We start from the raw sequence: 24,259 nt of genomic DNA, 5'->3' as shown, positions 1-24,259 counted from the left end.
GCACCCAGACATCACAATTACTGGATATCCCATGGTTGTTCGTAATGAGGATGTGCCACATGGCTGTTTTATTGCAAAACAGTGCTCAGATATAATAGACTTCTGTTTCATCCACTGGCATAATTTGAAGAAGGTTTTTTTTTTTTTTTTTTTTTACTTTTAATTATAAAATATTACCCTGCAATTGGTTGAATTGTTTCACTTGTGTCGTGATGGGCATGGGTGACAATTGAGGGACTTTTTTTTTTCTTTACATACAGAGCAAAGCGGACAACATTGTCACTATTGCCTCAAAATACAAACAGAATTATGAATGTAAGCTTCCTGCGGTGGCTGTGAAATTTCAACAAGAGAAAGATGATGACCCACAGACCTACTCTGGCCTTGGAATTTCTGACCTCTTGAAACCCATGGAAGCTGCAGCATGCCTAACAAAGGTACAGTTTACACTTCACTACTGTAGTTTAACTTTTGGTTTTTGAGTGCCTTAAAGGACTTCCGAGGCCAAATGTCCCAAAAAGTTAAATACCTGGATCACTTTTGTAAGCACGGTGGACGCCGTCTGCGCCCTCCGTGCCGTTCCGCCGGGTCTCCGCCGCTCGATAGCCCCCCCAGGCCGCTCGACCCGGGTCGGGCTCTCCTGCCTGCACAAAGATGGCCGTATGCGGCTGCGCAGCTCTAGGGCCAACCCCCTAATCCACGCAACAAGAAACAGCCTGTTGCGTGGATCGGGGGGTTGGTCCTAGAGCTGCACAGCCGCACTCTTGGCTATGCGGACTGCGCAGCCACGGCCAGCTCTTGCGGCCATGTTAGTGCAGGCAGAGCCCGGGTCGGTAGCGGCCCGGGGGGCTATTGAGCGGCGGGGACCCGGCGCGGGCGGCGTCCTCCGTGCTTACAAAAGTGATCCAGGTATTTAACTTTTTTGGACATTTGGCCTCGGAATTCCTTTACGGTAGACCTTATTAATGTACCAATCTATGTCAACAAAATACTGCGCTGATGCGTATACTGGAGTGTATTAAACGGTGGATCGATCCTTGCTAAACGTAACACACTTATCATCAATAGGTCAGCGCTCAGAAACCATCCAAAGTCCCAATAGTGATGTAATGAAAAACTGTCCCCTCTTTGGGTCACACTTCAAAGATTGGATCCTGCAGCACCAACTCAGAGACCTTCACAGTGCAGTTGCCCTCCACCACACCCCAAGCAGTGGCAACTCACCCTTGTTAAAGGATACCCAAAGTGACATGATGAGATAGACATGTGTATGTACAGTGCCTAGCACACAAATAACTATGCTGTTCCTTTTTTTTTTTTTTTCCTCCTCTGCCTGAATGGGTTAAATATCAGGTATGTAAGTGGCTGACTCAGTCCTGACTCAGACAGGCAGTGACTACAGTGTGACCCTCACTGATAAGAAATTCTCCTTTTTTTTTTTTTTAGCTTTCTTGCTCTCAGAATGCATTTTCTGCTAGGAAAGTGTTTTTATAGTTGGAATTTCTTATCAGTGAGGGTCACACTGTAGTCACTTCCTGTATGAGTCAGGACTGAGTCAGCCACTTACATTCCTGATATTTAACTTTTAGGCAGAGAAAATAAAAAATGAACACAGCATAGTTATTTGTTTGCTAGGCACTGTACATACACATGTCTCTAATGTCACGTCGGGTTTCCTTTAATGACCTTCCGTTAGGTAGGTCTACAGTGATTGTGGGGTCATCTGGCCACCCCCTGCCTTAAACGATCCTCACTCTGCGTCTTCAATACAAATGGGCTTTGTAGATCACATCACTTTAAAACATATAGACAAGACCCTCCATATCGTAAAACCGTACTTAAAATGTATTATTAAAAATGCACACTTGCAAACTTGCGCCAAGTGAGGAGCATAGTTTTTCCGGGCTCTACCCCATTTGTGGACCGCTCGGTGGGTGAAGTAGCGCTGAAACCTCCAGTCCCTTCCTTGCCAGACCACCTTGTGCCTGCTCGTGTCAGCGTCCCCCTCCGCTCTACTGGTTTCGTTTAATCAGATTCATCTGGAGCATCCACCTATGTTGCCATTGTGCACATTTAAACTGCAGTCCCCATTGACAGTTCCAGACCCCACCACTTGGCCTCCCCCCCCCCCCTCCTCCCCCCAACATGTGGTCACAAATCAAGCTTCCTGAAGGACACATGAACTGAGGGACATGTTAGTTGCCAAATTTAATTACAGTACCAGTTGTCTGGCTGTTGTGCTGATCTGATCTTTCTGGCTGCAATGGTATCTGGATCACACACCTGAAACAAGCTTGCGGCTAATCCCGTCAAACTTCAATCAGAGCTCCTGATCAGCATGCTTGTTCAGGGTGTTTGGCTAAAAGCATTGGAGGCGCAGGATCAACAGCACAGCCAGGCAATTTGCCTTGTTTAAAAGGAAATAAATATGTCGGCCTTTAGTTCAGGTCTGGATCTTGACATTGACTTGATTGGGGCAGTAGTTATTTTCAGAAGAGACCCGGACGCATATGCAATTCACTTTTTCTCCTGAATTTTCTCCAAGATGATATTTTTAAACTTTTAAATAAAATGCCTTTTAACCCATTTACAGACAAAATACTCAAAATATTTTTATAGCACTCTATCGCCTACTATTTAAATTGCAGAGTGCTGAAAAGTTATTTTAAAATGAAGATGAAAAATGATCTCCTAGGAGAAAAAGTGAATTGCATATGACCCCCGGGCCCATATGCAATTCACTTTTTCTCCTAAGTTTTCTATTGGGTGATATTTTTACATTTGTTAATAAAATGAATTTTAAACCCCCAGAAAGTAAGAAAATGCTCAAAATAATTTTGATAGTACTTTTTCATTTAGGACCCATTCACACCTGAGCGGGAATCGCGCGAATCCCGCTCAAGGCAAACCGCTAGCGGTTTTGTAAAAACCGCTACACATTGTAGCAAATGGCAGTGTTCTCCCTGCCGCGTTTGCGGTTAGTTAACCGCAAACTCTTTGCATGCATCGGTTTGCCTGCGATTAGCGATTCGCGACTTTGATTAGCATGCAAAGCAAGCAGGAATAGATATCTCATGTAAAAGGGAGTATCAGCTACTGATTGGGATGAAGTTCAATTCTTCGTCACAGTTTCTCTTTAAAGAGAAACTCCAGTGAAAATGTAATTAAAAAAACAAAAAAGTGCTTCATTTTTACAATAATTATGTATAAATGATTTAGTCAGTGTTTGCCCATTGTAAAATATTTTAAATTCCTGATTTTATATTCTGACATTTATCACATGGTGACATTTTTACTGCTGGCAAGTGATGTAGCTGCTGCTTGCTGTTTTGACAGTTGGAAACAGCTGTAAACAGCTATTTCCCACAATGTAACAGGGTTCACAGATAGGAAACTGCCAAGAGTACGTACCCAGAATTTCTTTGTGGGAGGGATTTCACCACAATATCAGCAATACAGCACCCCCTGATGGTCTGTTTGTGAAAAGGAATAGATTTCTCACGTAAAAGGGGGTATCAGCTACTGATTGGGATAAATTTCAATTCTTAATCGGAGTTTCTCTTTAACTACATAAAACTGAATATGGTTGAGGTGGGTGATGAGTTTTACAAATAAGGAAATGTAATGGTTGGAGGTCAGCTTTATGTGATAGTAAAATATCTAGGGGTTGCTCATGCAAGCTCTACTCACCCTCCAACATGCTCAAAAAACACAGAACAAGCAGGAATAACAATGTTTTAGTCTGCTGGTCCTATGGTCCACCTTTTTCACGGTGTCTGTTGAGCCTTTTGCTGCACCCTTTCTACAGTAATTCTGAGACTTGTCACCCTCCATTCTACCTAGTTTTAGTGTAGCACTGTGACATCTGGTTGCCCTGTCCATTAGCTAACCTACAGTTGTGTTCAAAATTATTCAACTGAAATTGAGTGTTTTGGCCAGTTTGACATTGATTTTGATCATTTCAGTCATCTTGTTTACAATGAAATCAGAGGCACTTGTAAGTCAGACAAATAGAACATAAAAATTATAATGAAATAACCACAAATGTCTTTTCTGTGCTCACATCATTATCCGTTTTATTCAACCCCCAAGTGACATTCATTCTTAGTACTTAGTACAACCTCCTTTTCCAGTTATAACAGCTTTTAAACGTGAAGCATAGGTGGACACAAGTGTCTTGCAGCAATCTACGGGTATCTTAGCCCATTCTTCATGGGCAAAAGCCTCCAGTTCAGTCACATTTTTAGGCTTGTGTGCTGCAACTGCTTTCTTTAAGTCCCACCAGAGGCTCACAATCGGATTTAAGTCTGGTGACTGCGATGGCCACTCCAAAATGTTCCAGCCTTAATCTGCAACCGTGCTCTAGTGGACTTGGAGGTATGCTTGGGATCATTGTCATGTTGAAAGGTCCAACGTCCCCCCCAGCTTTAGGTTTGTGACAGACTGCATCACATTTTTTTTCCAATATCTCCTGGTACTGAAGATAATTCATGGTACCTTGCACACGCTGAAGCTTCCCTGTACCTGCAGGAGCAAACAGCCCCAAAGCATGATTGACCCCCCGCAATGCTTCACAGTAGGCTAGGCCTGAACGATTTTAGGAAAAAATTGAATAGAGCGATTTCTGTCCAAAATTACGATTTCGATTCGATTCACGATTTCCTTCAAATCAAGCTTTGTTCCCCCCCCTTTGTGCCTCTCTTTTCCCCCTCTGTCCCCATCTCTCATTGTGCCTCCTTTGCTTCTTCATGCCTCCTCTGGGTCTCTCTCTTGCCTCCTTTGTGTCTCTGTGCCCGCTCTTTCTCTCTCTGTGCCTCCTCTGTCCCCCAAGTTGCATCAGTTCTGGACATAGCTTCAAGCACTAGTCCAGCGATGCCCGTCTATCCACTTTGCCTCTGCAGGCTCTAATGCACGGCATACTTCCTGTATATCATGTGACATACAGGAACTCGAAGTTTTGCCAAGCACAAGAGGCGGCAGAGGGCGATAGAAGATGGAAGGTATGTCCAACGCTGCGGGCACTGGGACTTTGGGAAAGTTTGAAGGCGCTTCTTCAAACTTCCTCATGTGGAAATGACGTGATCGCGATATTCGTCGCTTTGACGATTCTGAAATTGTGATCTTGGTGATCGCGATTTCGATTTAAATTCGATTTATCTTTCAAGCCTAGTAGGCAAGGTGTTCTTTTCTTCATAGGCCTTGTTCTTCCTCCTCCAAACATGGCGTTGATCCATGGGCCCAAACAGTTCTAATTTTGTTTCATCAGAACACTATCCCAAAACTTTTGTGGTTACAAGCTTATAACTAAAAAAAAAAAAAAAAAAAAAAAAAAAGATTTCATCTTTACATTGATATTTAACCACTTCCGGATTCCGGGTGGTTTGGCTGATCTGTGCTGCGGGGGCTCTTCAGCCCCCAGCACAGATCAGAAATCAGGCAGGGCGATCAGACTCCCCTCCCCCCCCCCCTTTTTTTCCCCATTAGGGAGATGTCCTGCTGGGGGGGTCTGATCGCCGCCACGCTGCTGTGCCTAGCGGGGGGGGGGGGGGCTCCTCAAAGCCCCCCTCCGCAACACTAGTCCTCCCTCTGCCTCCCTCTCCCGTCCCCTGTGTGCGGCGCAGGACGGGAAGCCGTCCTGCGCCGGATAGGATAGGCTTTAGCCTATCGGATGCCGGCGATCCCCCGGCCAATCAGAGGCCGGGGATCGCCGATCTCCGTCACGGAGCACCGTATGTATGTAAACAGCGGGGAAGATCTTCCCCGCCAGTTTACATTTACCCTGCGAGCCGGTATCGGAGGCTCGCAGGGTGTTCACGGAGACGCCCTCCGTGAACTGACATGGAACGGCCGCTCATTCGAGCGGCCGTTTCCATGGAAACCGCTTCAGGATTCAGGGGCGTACTTATACGTACGCAGAATCCTGAAGTGGTTAAAAAGCTTAGACCCTTAGGTAAATATTTACTTTTTTTTTTTGTTGTCCCGATTGAGTCCTGGGCAAACTATCGGCCGCGGGAGTGCACATGGCCTCCTGGACGTAGCTTCTACGTCCAGGAGGCTTAAATGGTTAAAGTGAGCCCAATATGGGCTCAAACAAAAAGCTACCTGATCCAAGGGGTTGAGCAGGTCAGGTAGCCAGCAATTCACTTTTTCTCCTAGGCGCTCTTGTGGGCTGCACTGGGCCACTTTTGTGACCTACAGGTCATGATTCTGCAAGGAGAGACTGTGTGCCTCTTGCAGCGTGCAGGGAGGTGGGGAAGCGGCAGGGGATGTGGCCAGGGAGATGGAGCGGCTCAATGGCCGCTCTGGAAACCCTGCAGGAACGCAGCGACGTTTTGAACAGGGAATCCCTTTCTCCCTGTGTTTACCTCAGAGATGGCGACAAATATTATCGCTAATCTCGTGAGGGCAGAGAGCGACGGTGTGGGGACATAGAGGCATGTCATGAGTCAGAGGATATGCCTCTGTGTCCCATCTGCCCACCTCGAGTTCTCTTTTAGCATTCTGTGTACAGTCTGTGTGTACTGTCATGTATATTCTTGTCAGTGTTGTATATCTTTGATTGCATTTTGGTGTTACACAAAGCTTCATTTTTGTTTTTCAGACGAAAGATTGGTGGACATACGAATTCTGCTATGGAAAACACATACAGCAATACCATATTGAAGGTATACATAAAATGTTCCTAGGATATTAAAGTAAATCTTCAGGCACTGCAATCCAAGGTTGGACACAAACTCAGGATTTCTCAGTCTTGGAGACAGGATATTACATACAGCAGAAAATGTAACAGTTTGTACATGTGTGGCTATATGTGCACCTAAATCTGTGCTTTTAATTCTTCAACAAAAGACAGCTAGATCAGTTATAGGCATCCATAGTACTTGATTTAGGTAGATGAACTTAAAGTGTACCAGAGCTGACTAAATAGCAAAAATCGATGCTTACCCAAAGCTTCCTCCATCTCCATAAATGCGTGCGAGTCCCTCACCATCCTGCACTGAAGGCACCGGCTTACACAACTGAGCCGGTTACTGGGGCTGATGGTGGCTGAACAGCAGACCGCGGGAGGACGTCGTGGGACTCAGACGTGCTTATGGGTCTGGAGGGGTAAGTATTGATTTTTTTGCTATATTGTCCGCTTTGGTTTGCTTTAAAGTGTACCAGTCTCGAAGGGAATAAAATGATTTTTACTTTCCTGGGGCTTCTTCCTACCCCCTGTCATCTTGTCTGCGCCTTCTGTCTTACTGGTCTTCTCAGCTGGTAAAGTCTGCATCTTGGCTCAGTCGCGGACTATTGCGCATGTGCAGCCCGAACCGCGTGCCTCCCTGATCACCCCCCAGCACAAACTTCTTACTCGGATACTTTATCACATTTACGTTCTGATATTCTGTCATGCTATATGTATGCTGAAAAATGAAGGCTTGTACTTTACTCTATCCAATTTTTGTATTTCAGAATCTGAAGTAAAAGGAGACATCTTGTACCTGGGCTACTATCAGTCAGAGTTTGACTGGAACAATGAGACTGCAAAGGTCAGCTGGCTTCTCATCTGTCTGAGGCTGAGAGTCCACTAGAGAGCTTTCAGTAGTATTTATTCCGTTTAGTAGTCTAGAAAGCGAAGGCTATGGGAGTGAGTTCACAGCAGCGTTGCATTCATCGCTGATTGATCCAGAGCGCTTGCGTTCAGGTCAATGAGTCTGGAATCATAGCAAAAATGCAGTACTTCGGCGATGCAGAAATCGATCGTTACCATATATACTCATATACAAGTCGACCTTGTGTGTAAATCGACTCCAATATGTAACCCTCTTAAGCTGTGTTTTTTTTTTTCGACTAAAGTATAAATCTATCCAGAAAAGTCAATGGCTACACTTGGAGCTCAGGAGGGGTTAATGACTGCACTGCATACAGTATTACAACCATTAACTTCTCCTGTCCCTTAAAGGGATACTGGAGGGGGGTCGGGGGAATGAGTTGAACATACCTAGGGCTTCTAATGGTCCCCCGCAGACAACCTGTGCCCGCGCAGCCACTCACCGATGCTCCGGCCCCGCCTCCGGTTCACTTCTGGAATTTCAGACTTTAAAGTCTGAAAACCACTGCGCTTGCGTTGCTGTGTCCTCACCCCCCCTGATGTTACCAGGAACGTACGGCGCAGGCACAGACCATACTGGGCATGTGCAGTACCCTCCTGGTGACATCAGCGGCAGTAAGGACACGGCAACGCAGGCGCTTTGGTTTTCAGACTTTAAAGTCTGAAATTTCAGAGGTGAACCAGAGGCGGGGCCGGAGCATTGGGGAGTGGCTGCGTGGGCACAGGATGTCTGTGGGGGACCATTAGAAGCCCCGGGTAACTTCAACTCATCCCCCCCCCCTACAGTATCCCTTTAAGTGCAGCCAATACCTCCTCCAGGCCCCCAAGTGCTGCAATTATTCCCTCCCTTTTATGCTGCCAGTATTTCCCCCATGCCCCTTTCTTTAATTGTTGTGGCCAAGACTTATAGATCTGTTTTCTTGGCATTTTTTCCCTCAAAGTATCACTTGCCACTGGGTAAATGTCTGAAAATGTGAATTTCACTATTGTTACACACACAACTCTGTGTGCTCAGTGTTGCCAGTGACTCGTGTATAAGTCGACCCCTATACTTTAATGACGTGAACCAGACCTAAATGTCTAGACTTCTACTCGATTTAATACAGTATTTCCAATCGCCAGGAATGGCTGAACACTGCCGCAGGTGGCTCCCTAGCCAGATGGTGTTTCACACAAACTTCACCATATTAAAAGCTCTTGGTTTTGAATAGACTGGGGAGGGATGTGACTGCTTAGTTTTTTCCCTATTTGTAAGGATGGTACAATTTCCATCTATCTTCTTGACTTCCTATTACGGGTTTGGCAGTTGTACACATTTTCTGCATCAGAACTTTGCCTATGAAAGCTGAAAAAACACCTAACCCCTTTCCCACTTTAAATGTGACCACACACCATGCAATTTTTAAAATGTAATTGCTACAAAGAAAATTCCTCCAGTGAATGATAAAAAAAAAAAATTCTATACAACCAATGCTTTTTATCGAATTGCCATAAAATTGGATAATTTTATTGTATTGTGTGTGGCCACCTTATAGAGACTCTGTAACGGAAAAAAGTTCCCCTGGGGGTACTCACCTCAGTAGGGGGAAGCCTCTGGACCCTATTGAGGCGTCCCACGGCGGTTTCGCTGCAGCCCACGGAACACCTAGCTGACATTTTGTCAGGCTGTGCAATATTTAGCTTTTTTGGCTCCAGTGGGGGCGCTGCTGCGGCTCTCCGCTCGTAAATAGCTGATCTCTGTCGGGTCCACTTTACTATTCAGGCGCAGGAGATTTGCGCCTGCGCAGTAGAGCGGACTGACAGAGATCGGCTATTTCCACCTATCTCCGAGTGGAGAGCCAGTTCTGTGCCTGCACTGGAGCCGGGAAGGTAAATATTTTACATCCTCACTGTCCGGAGAGCTTTATCGCCGCCGTGGGACACAGGACGACTGGGGAAGCCTCGATAGGAGCTGGAGGCTTCCTCCACCCGAAGGTGAGTACCCCCCAGGGGAACTTTTTTGTTTTAATAGTTTAATGCTTATATTGTTATCTGGCTCTCTGCATTGGGTAGATCTTCCTTCTCTCTTGTTCCAATTTGGACACATAGTTATAAAGCGCCAACATAGTCTATGGCGCTGTATAAAATAAGAAACAAACAGGGGAAACATAATAATGCAGGTAATGGTATACACAAATGTACAAAATACAGAATTGTCAGTGACAAATCTAACATGATGATGAATAAAATGTAAAACAAATAGGGTAGAAATACAAGAAATAACATTTCTAAAGTTTTTAGACTCTAACTTCTCTTCACAATATCCTCTTTTAGGATGCTTTTTCACATGCAATTGGATAGCAGTTGAGCGTTTTGTGCTTGCAAAACTTGCTTTTTTGAGCTGATCACATCAAATGGAAAGGTAGCCTTAAAGAAAACTTGTAACATAACAAACCCCCACAGGGGATACTTGCCTCCGGAGGGGGAAGCCTCAGGTTCCTAATGAGGCCCCCCCCCCATCCTCCGGTGTCCCAGCAATCCAGCATTGTAACCCCCTGAACAGCGGCGAGGTAAGTACTTACCGCGATCCAGTGCAGGCGCACTTGCGGGCTAAAGTAAAAATAGCTGAGCGTGATCATATTCGCAAAGGACTTGCGCAGTAGAGCGGATTGATCGGGCTCTGTTTCCGCCTTAGCCCAAACGGAGAGCCGCTATTGCGCCGGATCACGGTAGGTAAATATTGCTTGTCAGCTTTGTCGAGGAGGTTTCGGGGGAACCAGCGCTGGATTCCTCAAGCTACGGAGGATGGGGAAGCCTCATTGGGACCCTTAGGCTTCCCACTCCCGCGGTAAGTACAGTATCCCCAGAGGTTTTTTTTTTTTTTTTTTTTTGGTTTCTTTTTGTTACAGGGTCTCTTTAAAGTGAAGAATATGTAACCAGTCAATTTCTGTAAAGTCAAATACTATGCAGCTCAGGTGTAATTTGAGTGGACATGAACCTAGTCATGTTAATGCAGTGTTCTCCCCAGAAAATGTTTTCACCCGGGTGGCATGAAAAAGTAGCTGGGTGCGGCGTGATAACAGAATGCAGGGCCGGCGCCTTTCTGCATACAGCAGAGGAGAAGGTGAGCTGATGACAGCCGGGTGGTCACCAAAACTAGCCGGGTGGAGTACCTGGCTAAAAGAGCCTGGGGAGAACACTGTAATGAAACACACACAACTGTTGTTCAGACTTGTCTTTTTTAAAAAGGACCAGCATCATGGAAAACTGTAAAATGTTAAATGCATACAATATGTACATTTATTCCAGAGTAAAATGCACTATAAATTACATATTTCCCATGTCACTGTCCTCTAATCTGAGAAATGTTCTTTGGACTTCATGGTGTTGTTGCTCCCAATATTCTTAGACAACCTCTGAGGCCGTCACAGAGCAGCTACGGTATATTTGTACTGACATTAGATTACACACAGGTGCATTCTATTTAGTCATTAGCAGTCATCAGGCAATGTCTATGGGCAACTGACTGCACTCAGACCAAAGGGGGCTGAATAATTACACACGCCTCACTTTGCAGTTATTTTTTTTTTTTTTTTTGTATGTTTGGAATCATGTATGATTTTCGTTCCACTTCTCACGTGTACACCACTTTGTATTGGTCTTTCACGTGAAATTCCAATAAAAGTCATGTTTGTGGCAGTAATATGACAAAATGTGGAAAACTTCAAGGGGGCTGAATACTTTTTGCAAACCACTGTATGACTATGGAATAGAGATTTGACTAGTCTGGTCTAGTCGGGAGATTCTCAGGGTTTTATTTCTGAAAGCACTTTGTCGATGGCAGTTGCTCAGACCATCATCTTTTATAAAGAGCCTTTATAAAGTGCTTTTTTAAATCAAATTCTGAGAATCTCTCATGAGATGGAGTAGTCCAAAACCTGTCAGATTTTTTTATTACCTACTGCAAGTGATAGTGACGTAGGAAAAAGTAATTTATAGTGCATTAGGGAGAAATGTATATGTGTTTTCAGGGAAATGTATAGTGGTCCTTAAATATTTTTCCAGTGCCTCTTAAATCCCCTAAATAAAGTATACATTTAGTTTGAGTATTTTTGCACCACAGAGTGATGAGGGAGGTTAAAGCAATATGCATCTTCAAAATACAAAGTGCATTGGGTAATCCACACATCGCTAAAAATGTTTACAATCTTATATCCCTCCCACACTCCAGGGCCAGTTTTGGGGATAGCCAGTTAATCTGGCAGTAGGTTTTTGTTTTTTTAGGAAGAAACCATAGCACATGGAGGAAGCCTAAGCAAGTATACAAACTCTATAGATGTGGATTTTAGGCAGAAATGGGAGTCGAGACCACAGCGTACCGCCATTTTATTTTTTTGTATATGCTCCTATTGGGAAGACTACATCTTTTTTTTTTTTCTTTTCCCACAATAGTTAAGGAAACTTTTTTTTGTTTTTTTTTTTTGTTTGTTTTTTTTGTTTTCTGATTTGGGCAGGAAAATTAAAATTCTAGAACTAGCAAACAGTTTATCAGCGCCAAGGAAATAGAACATATGATCGCTGCCGAGAATGAACAATGTCCAAAGTCCACAAAATTAGTATTAAGAAGGTAGCGCAGATCAAAGAGGAATAAATACAGTCAATAAAACTTCACCACGGTGATATTCCAACCTCACATGGTCTCGTGGCCAACCATCACCAGAAAAGAGTAAGAGGGGCTTACCAGCTGCCAACAACACACATTATAAGGTTGTTTGTCTCACATTCAGTGGTAATCCTAACGAACCGCAAGCAGATACAGAGTTGTGGAAGTTTGGATCCATATCTGCTTGAGGTTCGTTAGGATTACCACTGATTGCAAGACATACAAACTTATAATGTGGGTTGTTGGCAGCTGGTAAGCCCCTCTTATGCTGGGCATACACTGGTCGATGCGCCCTTATCAATAAAGCCGCTGATGGATCGATAATTTCCGACAAGCCCGATGACTCGCCAGATCTATTTCCCGCTCGATCCCCGCGGGCGGACAATAGCGGGGAATCGAGCGGAAGATAAGGAAGCGCTCGCAGGGACGGTGGCGGGGATCCGGCGGCTTCCACTCGTGTATTCCCAGCATTACTCTTTTCTGGTGATGGTTGGCCATGAGACCATGTGAGGTTGGAATATCACCATGGTGAAGTTTTGACTGTATTTATTCCTCTTTTATCTGTGCTGACTTTTTAATACTAAAATTATAGAACTATTTAGTAAACTGGGCATTTTTGCAGGGATACAGAAGTAAAAACCTAGTTGCGGTTTTTTTTTTTAATTTTTTTTCTTTTTTTTTTTTTTTTTTTTTTTTTTTTTTTCTCCCTTTTTTTTTTTTTTTTTTTTTGTCTTGTAAGTCTAAAGCAAAAAAAAGAAGTAAGCATACAATTAACTGTTAATTGCAGCTTAAAGGAAGTCCAAGGATTAACTGTGAAATAAACAATTGTATGTATCCTTCTAATCCTGAAAATTACTTTTAAAAATCCCAGATTTCTAAAAAAAAAAAATTGCAGAATTGCAGAAATGTCACAAATTACTAAGTCTTTCACTGAAGCTAAAATAAATGAAAATATATATATATATATATATATATATATATATATATATATATATATATATATATATATATATATATATATATATATATATATATATATATATATATATATATATATATATATATATATATATATATATATATATATATATAATTTATTTTTTTTTTTTTTTATCTAACCCCTGCACTCTTTCAGACAGAAATAGAAGAAAATAAATGCAGAAATAGAAAAGTAACCAAGACTAGACATTTGTAGGCTTGGCACTGTACATACACATGCCTATCTCCTCATGTCACATTGGGTCCACTTTAAGATTGTGATCTGAAACTAAAGTGGCAAGTGGTATTGTTCAGCGCTCTTCTCCACTATGAATGTGATGAACCTGGCAGTTTCAGGAGCTGCTCAGCCGTCTTAACATGCCTAGTTTGTTGACCTGTCGCCATATATTATCTCCCTGCACATTTAGTCACCTCTGCATGACTCATGGACTCTGTGCTATACCCTCTAATTCTTAACTTTCCTCTTGTCATTTCCTTTTCTTAGGCTTCTAAGCACCACAAGCTCAAGCGTTACCACAGCCAAATGTACGTGAATGGTTCAAAGTGTGATCTGAATGGGAAGTCCAGAGAAACTGAAGTCAGGGTAAGGAAAACAATTACCGTCTTATCTACAGTTCACATTGTGAATGAAGCAGTGCACTGCGTGTGTTGTGGGAATTCAGCTTGGTTATGAGAAAATGTGTGCTACTTTTGCAGTTTGTATGTGAAGAAGGTTCTGGAGACTACATTGCTCGTGTGGATGAGCCACAGTCTTGTACGTATGTGCTCACTGTACACACCACTCGTATCTGCAACCATCCCTTCCTGCGCCCTCCATCTTCTGGCATGCCACAGTCCATAAGGTGTCATCCTGCTCTCAGCCCAGAGCAATATGTGGAGTATTTTAAAGCAAAAGTCTGTAAGTATGTTTATGTTTTTGAAGAGCACATGTCCTAAAGCCATTGTATGGGCAGACCTGGTACTGTAATTTATATTTTTTCCTCACGTCTAGCTGACACAAAGCGCATAGTGGAGGAGCTGTCAGAAGAACTGAAATCTCTTGACCTTAAAACCCTGCCCCCCACCCTGCCATCCTCTTTAGATCAAGGAAAGCAATCAAATGTGGTGGAATCTGTAGAGGAGCATCAGCAAGAGAATGGTAGGTGAAACGGTAAAGAGTGGATTAATGTTTTTGCCTTACCTCAGTGGTTCTCAAACTTTTCCAGGTGAGGGCACCCTTGGTGGCTTTTACATTTTTCAAGGCACCCCTTGGCACACAGGAGGCTGAAGGCAATGAATTTACCACTTGTCTGCTGCTCCCGTGCACCATGCAGGTGCCTGCTAGTGCTCGGAGCATTGCTATTGGAGAGGTGGCCAATGTATTGAGTCACATCTGAGCATGACCGCTCCTGTTCTCAGATGTGCCCTCTGTATTAGGTAGCCCCCAACCTAGTATAGGTAGCAAGCTGTGCCCCCCAGTAATAGGCAGCTCCCCTCTCCAGTATAGATAGCTAGACATGTCCCAGTATTAGGCAGCCCACCTCCCCAGAATAAATAGCCAGAGGCACGCCCAGTATGAAGTATCCCCCATCCTAGGTATAGCTTTCTTTGTAGGCTTTAGTGGCTCCTTCTCCCAGGGAAAAGTACAATTGGGAAAGCTATATTAGGAAGAGAACTGTGACGTTCACAGGTGGCATTACCTTGTGACAAAGGCAGGTAGCATAATTGCATAGGCTGTAAACAGTTTAGACAGATTTTTACTGTATGTTGTGCTAGACTGATATTGTTAGGGTCCTTTTACACTTAATCAGTTGGTGCGCGTTGGTACGCGGTTTTTCCATAGCAGTGCATTGGGAAGAAGATTTCAGTTAAAACGTGTTAAGTGTGAAAGGTGCCATAGGAAAACATGGGTATTACTTTGGAAATCAGTTTTCTTTCCATTTTAACTGAGAGCAACTGATTAGACACTGAAGCGAGAATAAATCTCGCTTCAGTGCTTATATTCAGCAGGGGCATGTGTGCCCCTGCTAAAACACAGCTATCCCGTGGCTAAGCGGGGGTCCCTTAAGCCCCAAATCACCCCCTGCAAAATCATCGACCAAATTGGTCGTAGATTTTGCTGCTCTTGAGGCAGGGCTAACGGCTGCAGCCCTGCCTCTCAGCGCCGTCTATCAGCAGCGCATCGCCGCCTCTCCCCCGCCCCTCTCAGGGAAGGAAGACTGAGAGGGACGGGGGAGAGGCGGAGATTCGCGCTGACAGACGCGCGTGAGGCAGGGCTGCGGCCATTAGCCATGCCTCAATGCGGAAAAGATCCCCGCAAAGAACTGAGGGGATTTGGGAGGTAAGGGACCCCCGTTTAGCCGCGGGATAGCGGCGTTTTAACAGGGGCACGCATGCCCCTGCTGAATTTAAGCACTGAAGCGAGATTTATTCTCGCTTCAGTGTCTCTTTAAGTGTAAAAGGGCCCTAAGGAGGACCATGGTCTTGCTTGCTGTATGCCCCTCCCATTTTATAAAAGAAAGGATAGGCAGACTTGTGCTGAAATGTGGAAGTGTGGTGTCAATGGAAATGCAGTGAAATCGGAAACTTCTCTTCTTTTAAAGTCCACTTTGTGCCTAGTTTGGTACCCTGCAGTAGCAGCAGATCTGAAATCTTAACCCAGCCTCCACATTCTATGCGACTGTTCACTGGCGGGCACCTGATGAAGACTGAGGAGGGTGGAGGGGAAGTGTAGACAGATATCTGTGCTCACCCAAGCTTGTAATAGTAATTAGTCTTCAACTATCATTAACAAGATGGATCTTGGCAAGACTGTACCTGTTAAAGCTATTGCCGAGATCAATCTCGTGAAGGCGGCAACTGTTAAGACAAGCTTGTGGTGTCGTCAGCCTCTGAAAACTTGTTCTATGTACTGTACCACTTCTGCCCACTGTTTGAGGCAAATGTGTGCTTCTCCCCAGGCACACAATCACTGCTACCTGCCTCCCTCGTCTCCCTGAATTTACCACTTTCAGCCTTTAGTTAATTTGGATTGTATTGTTTTTGTTTCTTGTTTTGTTTTTAAGTTGCCTAAATGTGCAAACTTTGAATTATTTGCATCTCATTGATCATCCATAGCCGAAACCTATGACCTGTTTCTGGCTTTATGCTGTTGAGCTAAATTAAAGCCCAAGGCCACAAGGATGAACTGGCCTAGTTCCACAACATTCCATACCTGGCTACTTCCAGCCTGGACCAGTCATGTTTCAGTAAACCTGCCTTATGCTGGATACACACGGTGCGTTCCTGCACTCGATGCGCCCGTCGATTTGCGTCGATTTCCGAGCGCATTTCGATGATTGTTAGGTCGCTTTACATGTAAAGTAGGCAAAATCGACCTAACGATCTATCGAAACACGAATCGGACATGTTGGAAATAATCGAGTCGATGCGAATCGACGGGCGCATCGAGTACGAGAACGCACAGTGTGTATCCAGCATTAGTGTGGTCTGAGTCCTCTAATATCCTGGGGGAGGGAGGCATGAATACCGAGTCAAGTGTCACTAGTTTCCTGTGATCCTGTAGTTGCTCAGTGCCTAAATCATATGGATTGCAAGTCTGTGTACGTTTTTTTATTTTTTTTTTATTTGAGCAAATATTCCTTAAAGGACAACTGTAAGGCCTGGAACCCACTGAAATCCGCAAACGCAAAACGCAACCGCTAGCGTTTTGTCTGAGCGGTTTGCAAGCGGATTCATGCGCGTTTTCGGTCGCGTTTTGCAACAGTGTATTTCTTTGCTCAGCGGTTGTGTAGCGTTTTGCATTTCGCGTTTTTATCCTGATTGGTCCTGTGAATTATTTTTAATTTTGTTACAGTGTGCTGAACCGCAAAACGCTAGCAAAACCGCTCAGTTTAGGTTTTGCTGAGCGTTTCTGCTAGCGTTTCAATACTTTACATTGAATCGCTAACGCTCCCAAAATGCTGCAGGTCCTGCGTTTGCGTTTCCCAGAAACGCAAACGCTCCTGTGGAAGTTGCCCCATCCATTAACATCAGCTGAGCGTTTTGGCAAAACGCTAGCGTGTCGCAGCGCTGCCAAAATGCTCAAAAAAAGCTCTTGTGGGTTCCAGCCCTAAAAGGAGGTACATGGAAGCTTCCATATTTATTTCCGTTTTAAGCAATATAAAATGCATGGCAGTCCTGCTTATCCTCTGCCTTTAATATTTTTTAGCCATAGACCCTGAACACGCATGCAGCAGATCAGGTGTTTCTGACATTGTCAGAACTGACTAATTAGCTGCATGCTTGTTTCTGGTGTTCAGTCTCTACTGTAGCCAAATAGATCAGCAGGGCTGCCAGGCAACTAGTATTGCTTAAAAGAAAATAAATATGGCAGCTTTCATATTATTCTCACTATAGTTGTCCTTTAAAGAGGAACTCCAGTGAAAATAATGTAATTAAAAAATGCTTAATTTTTACAATAATTATAAATGATTTAGTCAGTGTTTGCTCATTGTAAAATCTTTCCTCTCCCTGATTTACATTCTGACATTTATCACATGGTGACATTTTTACTGCTGGCAGGTGATGTCACTGGACGGAGATGCTGCTTGCATTTTTGGCAGTTGGAAACAGCTGTTATTTCCCACAATGCAACAAGGATCCCACAGTGTAATGCCACAACCTCAGTGCTGTGAGGCGCTGACATCACACTGTGGGAGGGGTTTTACCCAAAATCAGACATACAGAGCCCCCTGATGATCCAGTGGCTGGATAGTGTAATGGTTAAGGGCTCAGCCTCTGACACACAAGACCTGGGTTCGAACCTCGGCTCTGCCTGTTGAGTAAGCCAGCGCCTATTCAGTAGGAGACCGTAGGCAAGTCTCCCTAACACTGCTACTGCCTATAGAGCGCATCCTAGTGGCTGCAGCTCTGGCGCTTTGAGTCCGCCAGGAGAAAAGCGCGATATAAATGTTCTGTGTTTGTTTGTTTGTTTTTGTTTGTTTGAGAAAAGGAATAGATTTCTCATGGGAAAGGGGGTATTGGCTACTGATTGGGATGAAGTTCAAGTCTTGGTTACGGTTTCTCTTTAACATATACAAAACAAACCAAGGGAGGTTCACAAATGATGTGGGCCATTAGAGGGGGGAGCAGGCACTAATTGCCTTCGGAGGGCTGCTCCCTTGCAACACCCTTTGCCTCCAACCCCCGGTGTATATGCAGTCGACACTGACTCTCGCAGCAGCTGCTGGTGTTTGAAGTGCACGTGGTGGTAGTGCGTGGCCTGCCACACTGCATGCCAGAAGATGTTGTCCTTCATGACTTTTGAAAAGTGACTTTTTTTAGATATCCCACAGTTTTATTTTAGATTTAAAACTGTTTTTGCGGTTTCATTGTCTCTGCTCAATGACAACTTAATTGAAGTATGCCAGAGCTAAAATCTATGAATTATTGACTCTATTTATCTCTATCCTGCTCTCAGAAGCCATTTCCTGTCAGGAAAGTGTTTTTTTTTCTTTTTTTTTATGGCTGTAATTCCTTATCAGTGAGGGTGTTGCTAAAGTCTGACTTGGTCCGACCTGCACCCGACCCGGACAGAAACTCCCTTCCATACCTGATATTTAACTCTTTCTGGCAGAGAAAGGAAAAAAATACACAGCCTAGTTATTTGTGGTAGATGCTCAATCGAGCGAAACGGTAGTCAGGCCTCACACCGCCCCCACTTGACCCCACAGCATTATAAGTATCCCGTAGGAATTTTATGAAATATTACTATGCTTGTATTGATGATTCTCATAAGCTGGAAGTATTAAAGCTTTTTTTACATGTGGAATGCAAGTCCCGAACTGTTTTCTTCTCTTCATGGACTGTATACTTAGGGCTTGATTCACAAAGCCGTGCAAACTGTTTAGCACGGGTATGCTAAACAGTTAGCACATGAAGTGCCGTTCGCGGACTTTTGCGCGCGCAGGGTGCCGCAATTCGCGCGATAGCGGACTTTTGCGAGCGCAATTTGCCGCAAATTGCACACGCAAAAGTTTGCGATAGCGCGAATCGTGGCGCTTTGCGCGCGCAAAAGTCCACGAATAGCACTTCATGTGCTAACTGTTTAACATACCCGTGCTAAACAGTTTGCACGGCTTTGTGACTCAAGCCCTTAGTGTTTCTTCAAGTTTTGAGCACGCATTGGGAACGTGTAATTCCGCCTGGCCAGGTCCTCCGGACATCTGAGGGAAGTATTTATTCCACTCAGCCACACTAGCAGTTGTAGTGCCTTTTGCCATCTCCTATTGTATACTGTGAATACGTCCCTCTTACTTCAGTTGTCCTTTAAAGAGTAACTGTTAGGCATGAAAAACAAAATCAATTTTCTATTTCTATCTGCTGATCATATAAAAGGAATGCAAAAAAGGCAATGCATAACTTTTAAAATCAATCTTATTTTTTTTTATTGCAGAGAGTAATCCTCATGTCCCCAGCTCCTTAGTATGCAGCCAGTAATTGGTAAAAGAGAAGTTGCAGTGCAGGGGGGGGGGGGGGGGGGTTTCTGCACAGACACAGCTAGTTCAGCCTGATTGGCTGCAGCCTGTGTCACTCTCACTCCTCTTCCTCTCATTGGCTGCCTCCCATGACTGTCCGTGTCTGCCCCCTCCCCACACTCCAGCCCGACAGGCATCTCCACCGATTCATGTGGGCAGTGGCTGCTATTACCACATCACATCGCATCCATGGGGATCCCCGTCCCTGCAACCATTTCCTTAGGGATTCCCTGCATTTACAATCGACGCTTGCTATTGGCGTGGGGAGGAGGGGGGAGGAAGGGAGAAAATTGCCTCATCATTGGCTTCAGCTGGAGGGAGTAAAGATGGCCCCTGCCAGCGAACAGAATTCTCTCCATTTTACCTTTTTTTATTGTATAAAGTTCACTGAAATCAACACTTGGACTGTGCAATACACATGTTATGTAAGTAGAGCTAGTATTTATCTACTTTATATGTTGTTGGTTTTTTTTTTAACCTGGCATAGTATGGCTGACAGCCCCTCTTTAAAACTCCACAGAGTAGAGTCATGCTTAGAAAGTGCAGTTTGAGCTTATTCAGTTCTGGATATTCATATGCCGCTACCATCTGATAAGCAAATCCATTTTTATTTTTTTTTACTATTAATAATGACTTCCATGGAAAATACTACTAAGATGGTGCCGGACTCGGACGCCACGGCCACAGGGCTCCGGCCTTTTCCACTGTTTTGAGGTCTCTCCCTCCACTCGCCTCTGGCTTCATATCTCGTGCTGGGGTAAGAGGCGGAGGACATCGGCGGAGTCAGTCTGGCCATGCAACAGCCACGGACCGCGGGTGGGAAGGCAGATGAGAGGATCAGCTGTTCGGGAGCTCTCATGCAGCATGGAGTCTAGCAAGCACGGAGCTCCGCTGATCTGCCGCCGCTGCCCCCGGACAATTAGGGACACCTTCCGCGCCGACCCCACGCAGGAATTGAAGGCCCGATGACCAGGAAGGCTCCTAGGGGAGAGGCCAGCATCCTCCGCACACTCCAGCCACGGAGGACGATGCCATGCAGGCCTCCAGCGGGTCGGTGCGCCGGGCTACACAAACCGCCTGCGGGCCGACAGCTGATCAGCTGTTCGAGCTTTTTCTTGGGCACTGGCACTTTCGGTGCTGCCCGGCTGCTGCCCCGAGCCAGCCCCTCAGCCACTCCATGTGGGCAGGAGGCCTGACCACCGCCGCTTCCTGCCGGGCCTCCCACGTGGTAGTGGGTCTTTGCCAGCCGCGGCCCCCAGCCTTACCAGGGTCATCTGTCACTGCCGAGGCTCGTGTCGTCCACTACTCAGCTGGGAGTACCAGCGGTCAGCCTGCCCCACCACTCAGCCGGGAGTACCAGCGGTCAGCCTGCCCCACCACTCAGCCGGGAGTACCAGCGGTCAGCCTGCCCCACCACTCAGCCGGGAGTACCAGCGGTCAGCCTGCCCCACCACTCAGCCGGGAGTACCAGCGGTCAGCCTGCCCCACCACTCAGCCGGGAGTACCAGCGGTCAGCCTGCCCCACCACTCAGCCGGGAGGACCAGCGGTCAGCCTGCCCCACCACTCAGCCGGGAGGACCAGCGGTCAGCCTGCCCCACCACTCAGCCGGGAGGACCAGCGGTCAGCCTGCTCCACCACCCACCACTCAGCCTGGAGGACTAGCGATCTACTCCTGGCGACTTCTCCACGGGGATAGACTCTGTTTGGACTGTTTTGTCGGACCCTGGGATGCTTTTTTTTTTTTTTTTTTTTTCCCTCTTATCCTGCAGCCCTGGGGGGGGGGGGGGGGGGGGGACGACTCTGCCTCTCTTTCTCCTCTTGCCCTGGTTCTTTCTCTGTTCTTTCTCTGTTCTTTCTCTTTTCTCTTTCCTTCCTAAGTCTCTTAGCTAATCCTGCTGTTTCTCTCTCTCTCTTTCGCTGTCCACTCTCTCCAGGACACACGGAGGGGCGTCTGGAGCTGAGCGAGCGCCACCGGCAGAGGGCCACCGGCAGAGGGCCACCGGCTGCTCCCCTCACACAGCTCTCCAGACTCCCCCCACGCGTCCGTCATTATAGCTAGTGTGCTGTGTATATATAGGTATATGCTACTTGTACTACTGTACCTGACTGTACATGTTGGATTGCATGCATGTGTTTGTACCATCTCCGACCCTGTCTGAGCCAAATATAATTCCGGGTACAACCCCCGTTGTACTTGGCGAAATAAACGTGATTCTGATTCTGAATATCTCCTTGTTTTTTTTTTTTTTTTACACAAGACCTCCCGTTGCGGAGAGCTCAGAAGCAAGTGAAGTACCGTGATCTTTCCTTTCTCTAGGTTTTTATTGCAAGAAAATTTTGTTTTTAAGAAGAGAACCCTATGGAGTTCCAAAGAAAGTACAGTAGTCTTTATTTAAACAGAGAAAAATATCAACAAGAGAGAGAGAGCACAAAAAAGTGAATCAACTTGCTCTGGAATTATCATCAACATAGTTATCGAGATTGTTGGTTAATAGGGGGGGGGGGGGGGGGGGGGCAAATATCCATGCTCCCATGCTTATGAAGTTAGACTGTCTTGTGATCTTTCTGAGACAGTAATAAAGCTAGAATACTGTAGAAGCTTTCTTGTTAGACTACATAGTTTAGCTGTAATGGAGGGGATGCTGTTGGGCTTGCTAGTGGCTCTTGCTTGACTGTAACACTTTTACGCTCTCAGCTGCAGAGGAATCTACAAATGCAGAAGATGAAAGTGCTGTGAAACAGGAGCATGAAGACACTGAGGGAAGTCTATGGGATGAAATGATTAAATCGCAGCACACAGAAATGGAGAGCCCAGACATTGATCCTATGGTAAAGTAGCTGTAAATAGTGCCTGCTGAGTGTGTTTTTCAAAGCTCAGAACTAAACCTTTCTGAAGAGAGAGGATGCACCACATACCTGTGATAATTAACTATAGTCATTCGTTATTCAAAAACAGATTTTGCACTTCCTGTGGGTATAACCAATCCCCACAAAAGTTTTATACAGGAGTTTATTGGTTAAAGGACAATTGTAGCGAAAAGAATATGGAGGCTGCCATATTTATTTCCTTATAAACAATACCAGTTTCCTGGCAGCCCTGCTGAATTTGGCTGCAGTAGTATCTTAATCACACCGGAAACAAGTATGCAGCTAATCTTGTCACATCTGACAATGCCAGAAACATCTGATATGCTGCATGCTTGTTCAGGGGCTAAGGCCACATACAGACATCAGACCATAGTCTTTGGAAAATGAAAGATCACAGACCAATCTTACCACCCTTCCTGTAGTATAAGAGCCATACTCTACACAGTCTTTTCTATGGAGCTGAACTCCCCATCAGACATAAATCTTTGCAAGATGCTGCACACACAGATGCTGTACAGACACAAAAGATCAGTATCTGCAAAAGATCTGTTCCTGCCAAAAATCCATTCATGCAAATTGCAATGATAGTCTATAAGATCTGCAGATCATCATACACACATGATTTAACTGACATTCATCTGCAGATCAGATCCACCAGGATGGATTTTCAGATCTGCAGATCTACAGATGAATGTCAGTTAAATCATGTGTGTATGATGATCTGCAGATCTCATAGACTATCATTGCAATTTGCAGGAATAGATTTTTGGCAGGAACAGATATTTTGCAGATACTGATCTTTTGTGTCTGTACAGCATCTGTGTGTGCAGCATCTTGCAATGATTTATGTCTGATGGGGAGTTCAGCTCCATAGAAAAGACTGTGTAGAGTATGGCTCTTATACTACAGGAAGGGTGGTAAGATTGGTCTGTGATCTTTCATTTTCCAAAGACTATGGTCTGATGTCTGTATGTGGCCTAAGGCTAAAAGTATTAGAGGCAGAGGATCAGCAGGATAGCCAGGTAAGTGGTATTGCTTAAAAGAAAACAAATATCGCAGCTTCCATATACCTCTCACTTCAGTTGTCCTTTTAATGTATAACTTCAGGGAAATAAAATGACACCATCGCCTAAAGAGACACTGAAGCGAAAAAAAATATGATATAGTGAATTGGTTGTGTACTATGAATAATTACTAGAAGATTAGCAGCAAAGAAAATATTCTCATATTTTTATTTTCAGGTATATAGTGTTTTTTCCAACATTGCATCATTCTATAATATGTGCAGATTACACAACACTCAGCATTCAAAATGATTCTTTCAGAGCAGTCTGTGAACTAATGACCTCTCCTCTGGCAGAGAAAAAGTAATGTGTTCACTAACAGCTGAGATAATAAAAGTCAGAAAACAGCCCTCTCCACGACTTTGAAATTCGTAGAGTTTAATGGCTATTTTGTATAGAGATAACAACTGGAGTTTCTCAACTCTTCCTGTACTGGAAACAATTAGACTGATGTATCTGATCTTAATGTTTTATTTCGTAGCTGTACTACACATACAAATCATAATATCATAATATTTTTTTCGCTTCAGTGTCTCTTTAAACTACTTTTCCATGGGAAGCATGCAAATTATGCACATTTTTGAATGCACAATT

General features: G+C 44.7%; 1 protein-coding gene across 2 annotated transcripts in view; it reads left to right on the top strand.

Annotated features, from left to right (window-relative positions):
* Positions 1-24,259, top strand: part of OS9 (OS9 endoplasmic reticulum lectin) — an 85,108-nt gene that overhangs the window by 18,388 nt on the left and 42,461 nt on the right. For both annotated transcript variants that reach the window (XM_068267420.1, XM_068267419.1), the window contains exons 2-8: positions 261-437; positions 6,602-6,665; positions 7,456-7,532; positions 13,720-13,818; positions 13,932-14,133; positions 14,227-14,373; positions 22,429-22,562. In XM_068267420.1, the coding sequence (XP_068123521.1) occupies positions 261-437; positions 6,602-6,665; positions 7,456-7,532; positions 13,720-13,818; positions 13,932-14,133; positions 14,227-14,373; positions 22,429-22,562 (900 nt within the window). The remainder of the gene's footprint in view (positions 1-260; positions 438-6,601; positions 6,666-7,455; positions 7,533-13,719; positions 13,819-13,931; positions 14,134-14,226; positions 14,374-22,428; positions 22,563-24,259) is intronic.

The sequence above is a fragment of the Hyperolius riggenbachi genome, chromosome 2 (genome assembly GCF_040937935.1).
Source record: "Hyperolius riggenbachi isolate aHypRig1 chromosome 2, aHypRig1.pri, whole genome shotgun sequence".
Taxonomy (NCBI): domain Eukaryota; kingdom Metazoa; phylum Chordata; class Amphibia; order Anura; family Hyperoliidae; genus Hyperolius; species Hyperolius riggenbachi.
This window is presented reverse-complemented; position numbering and strand designations above follow the sequence as displayed.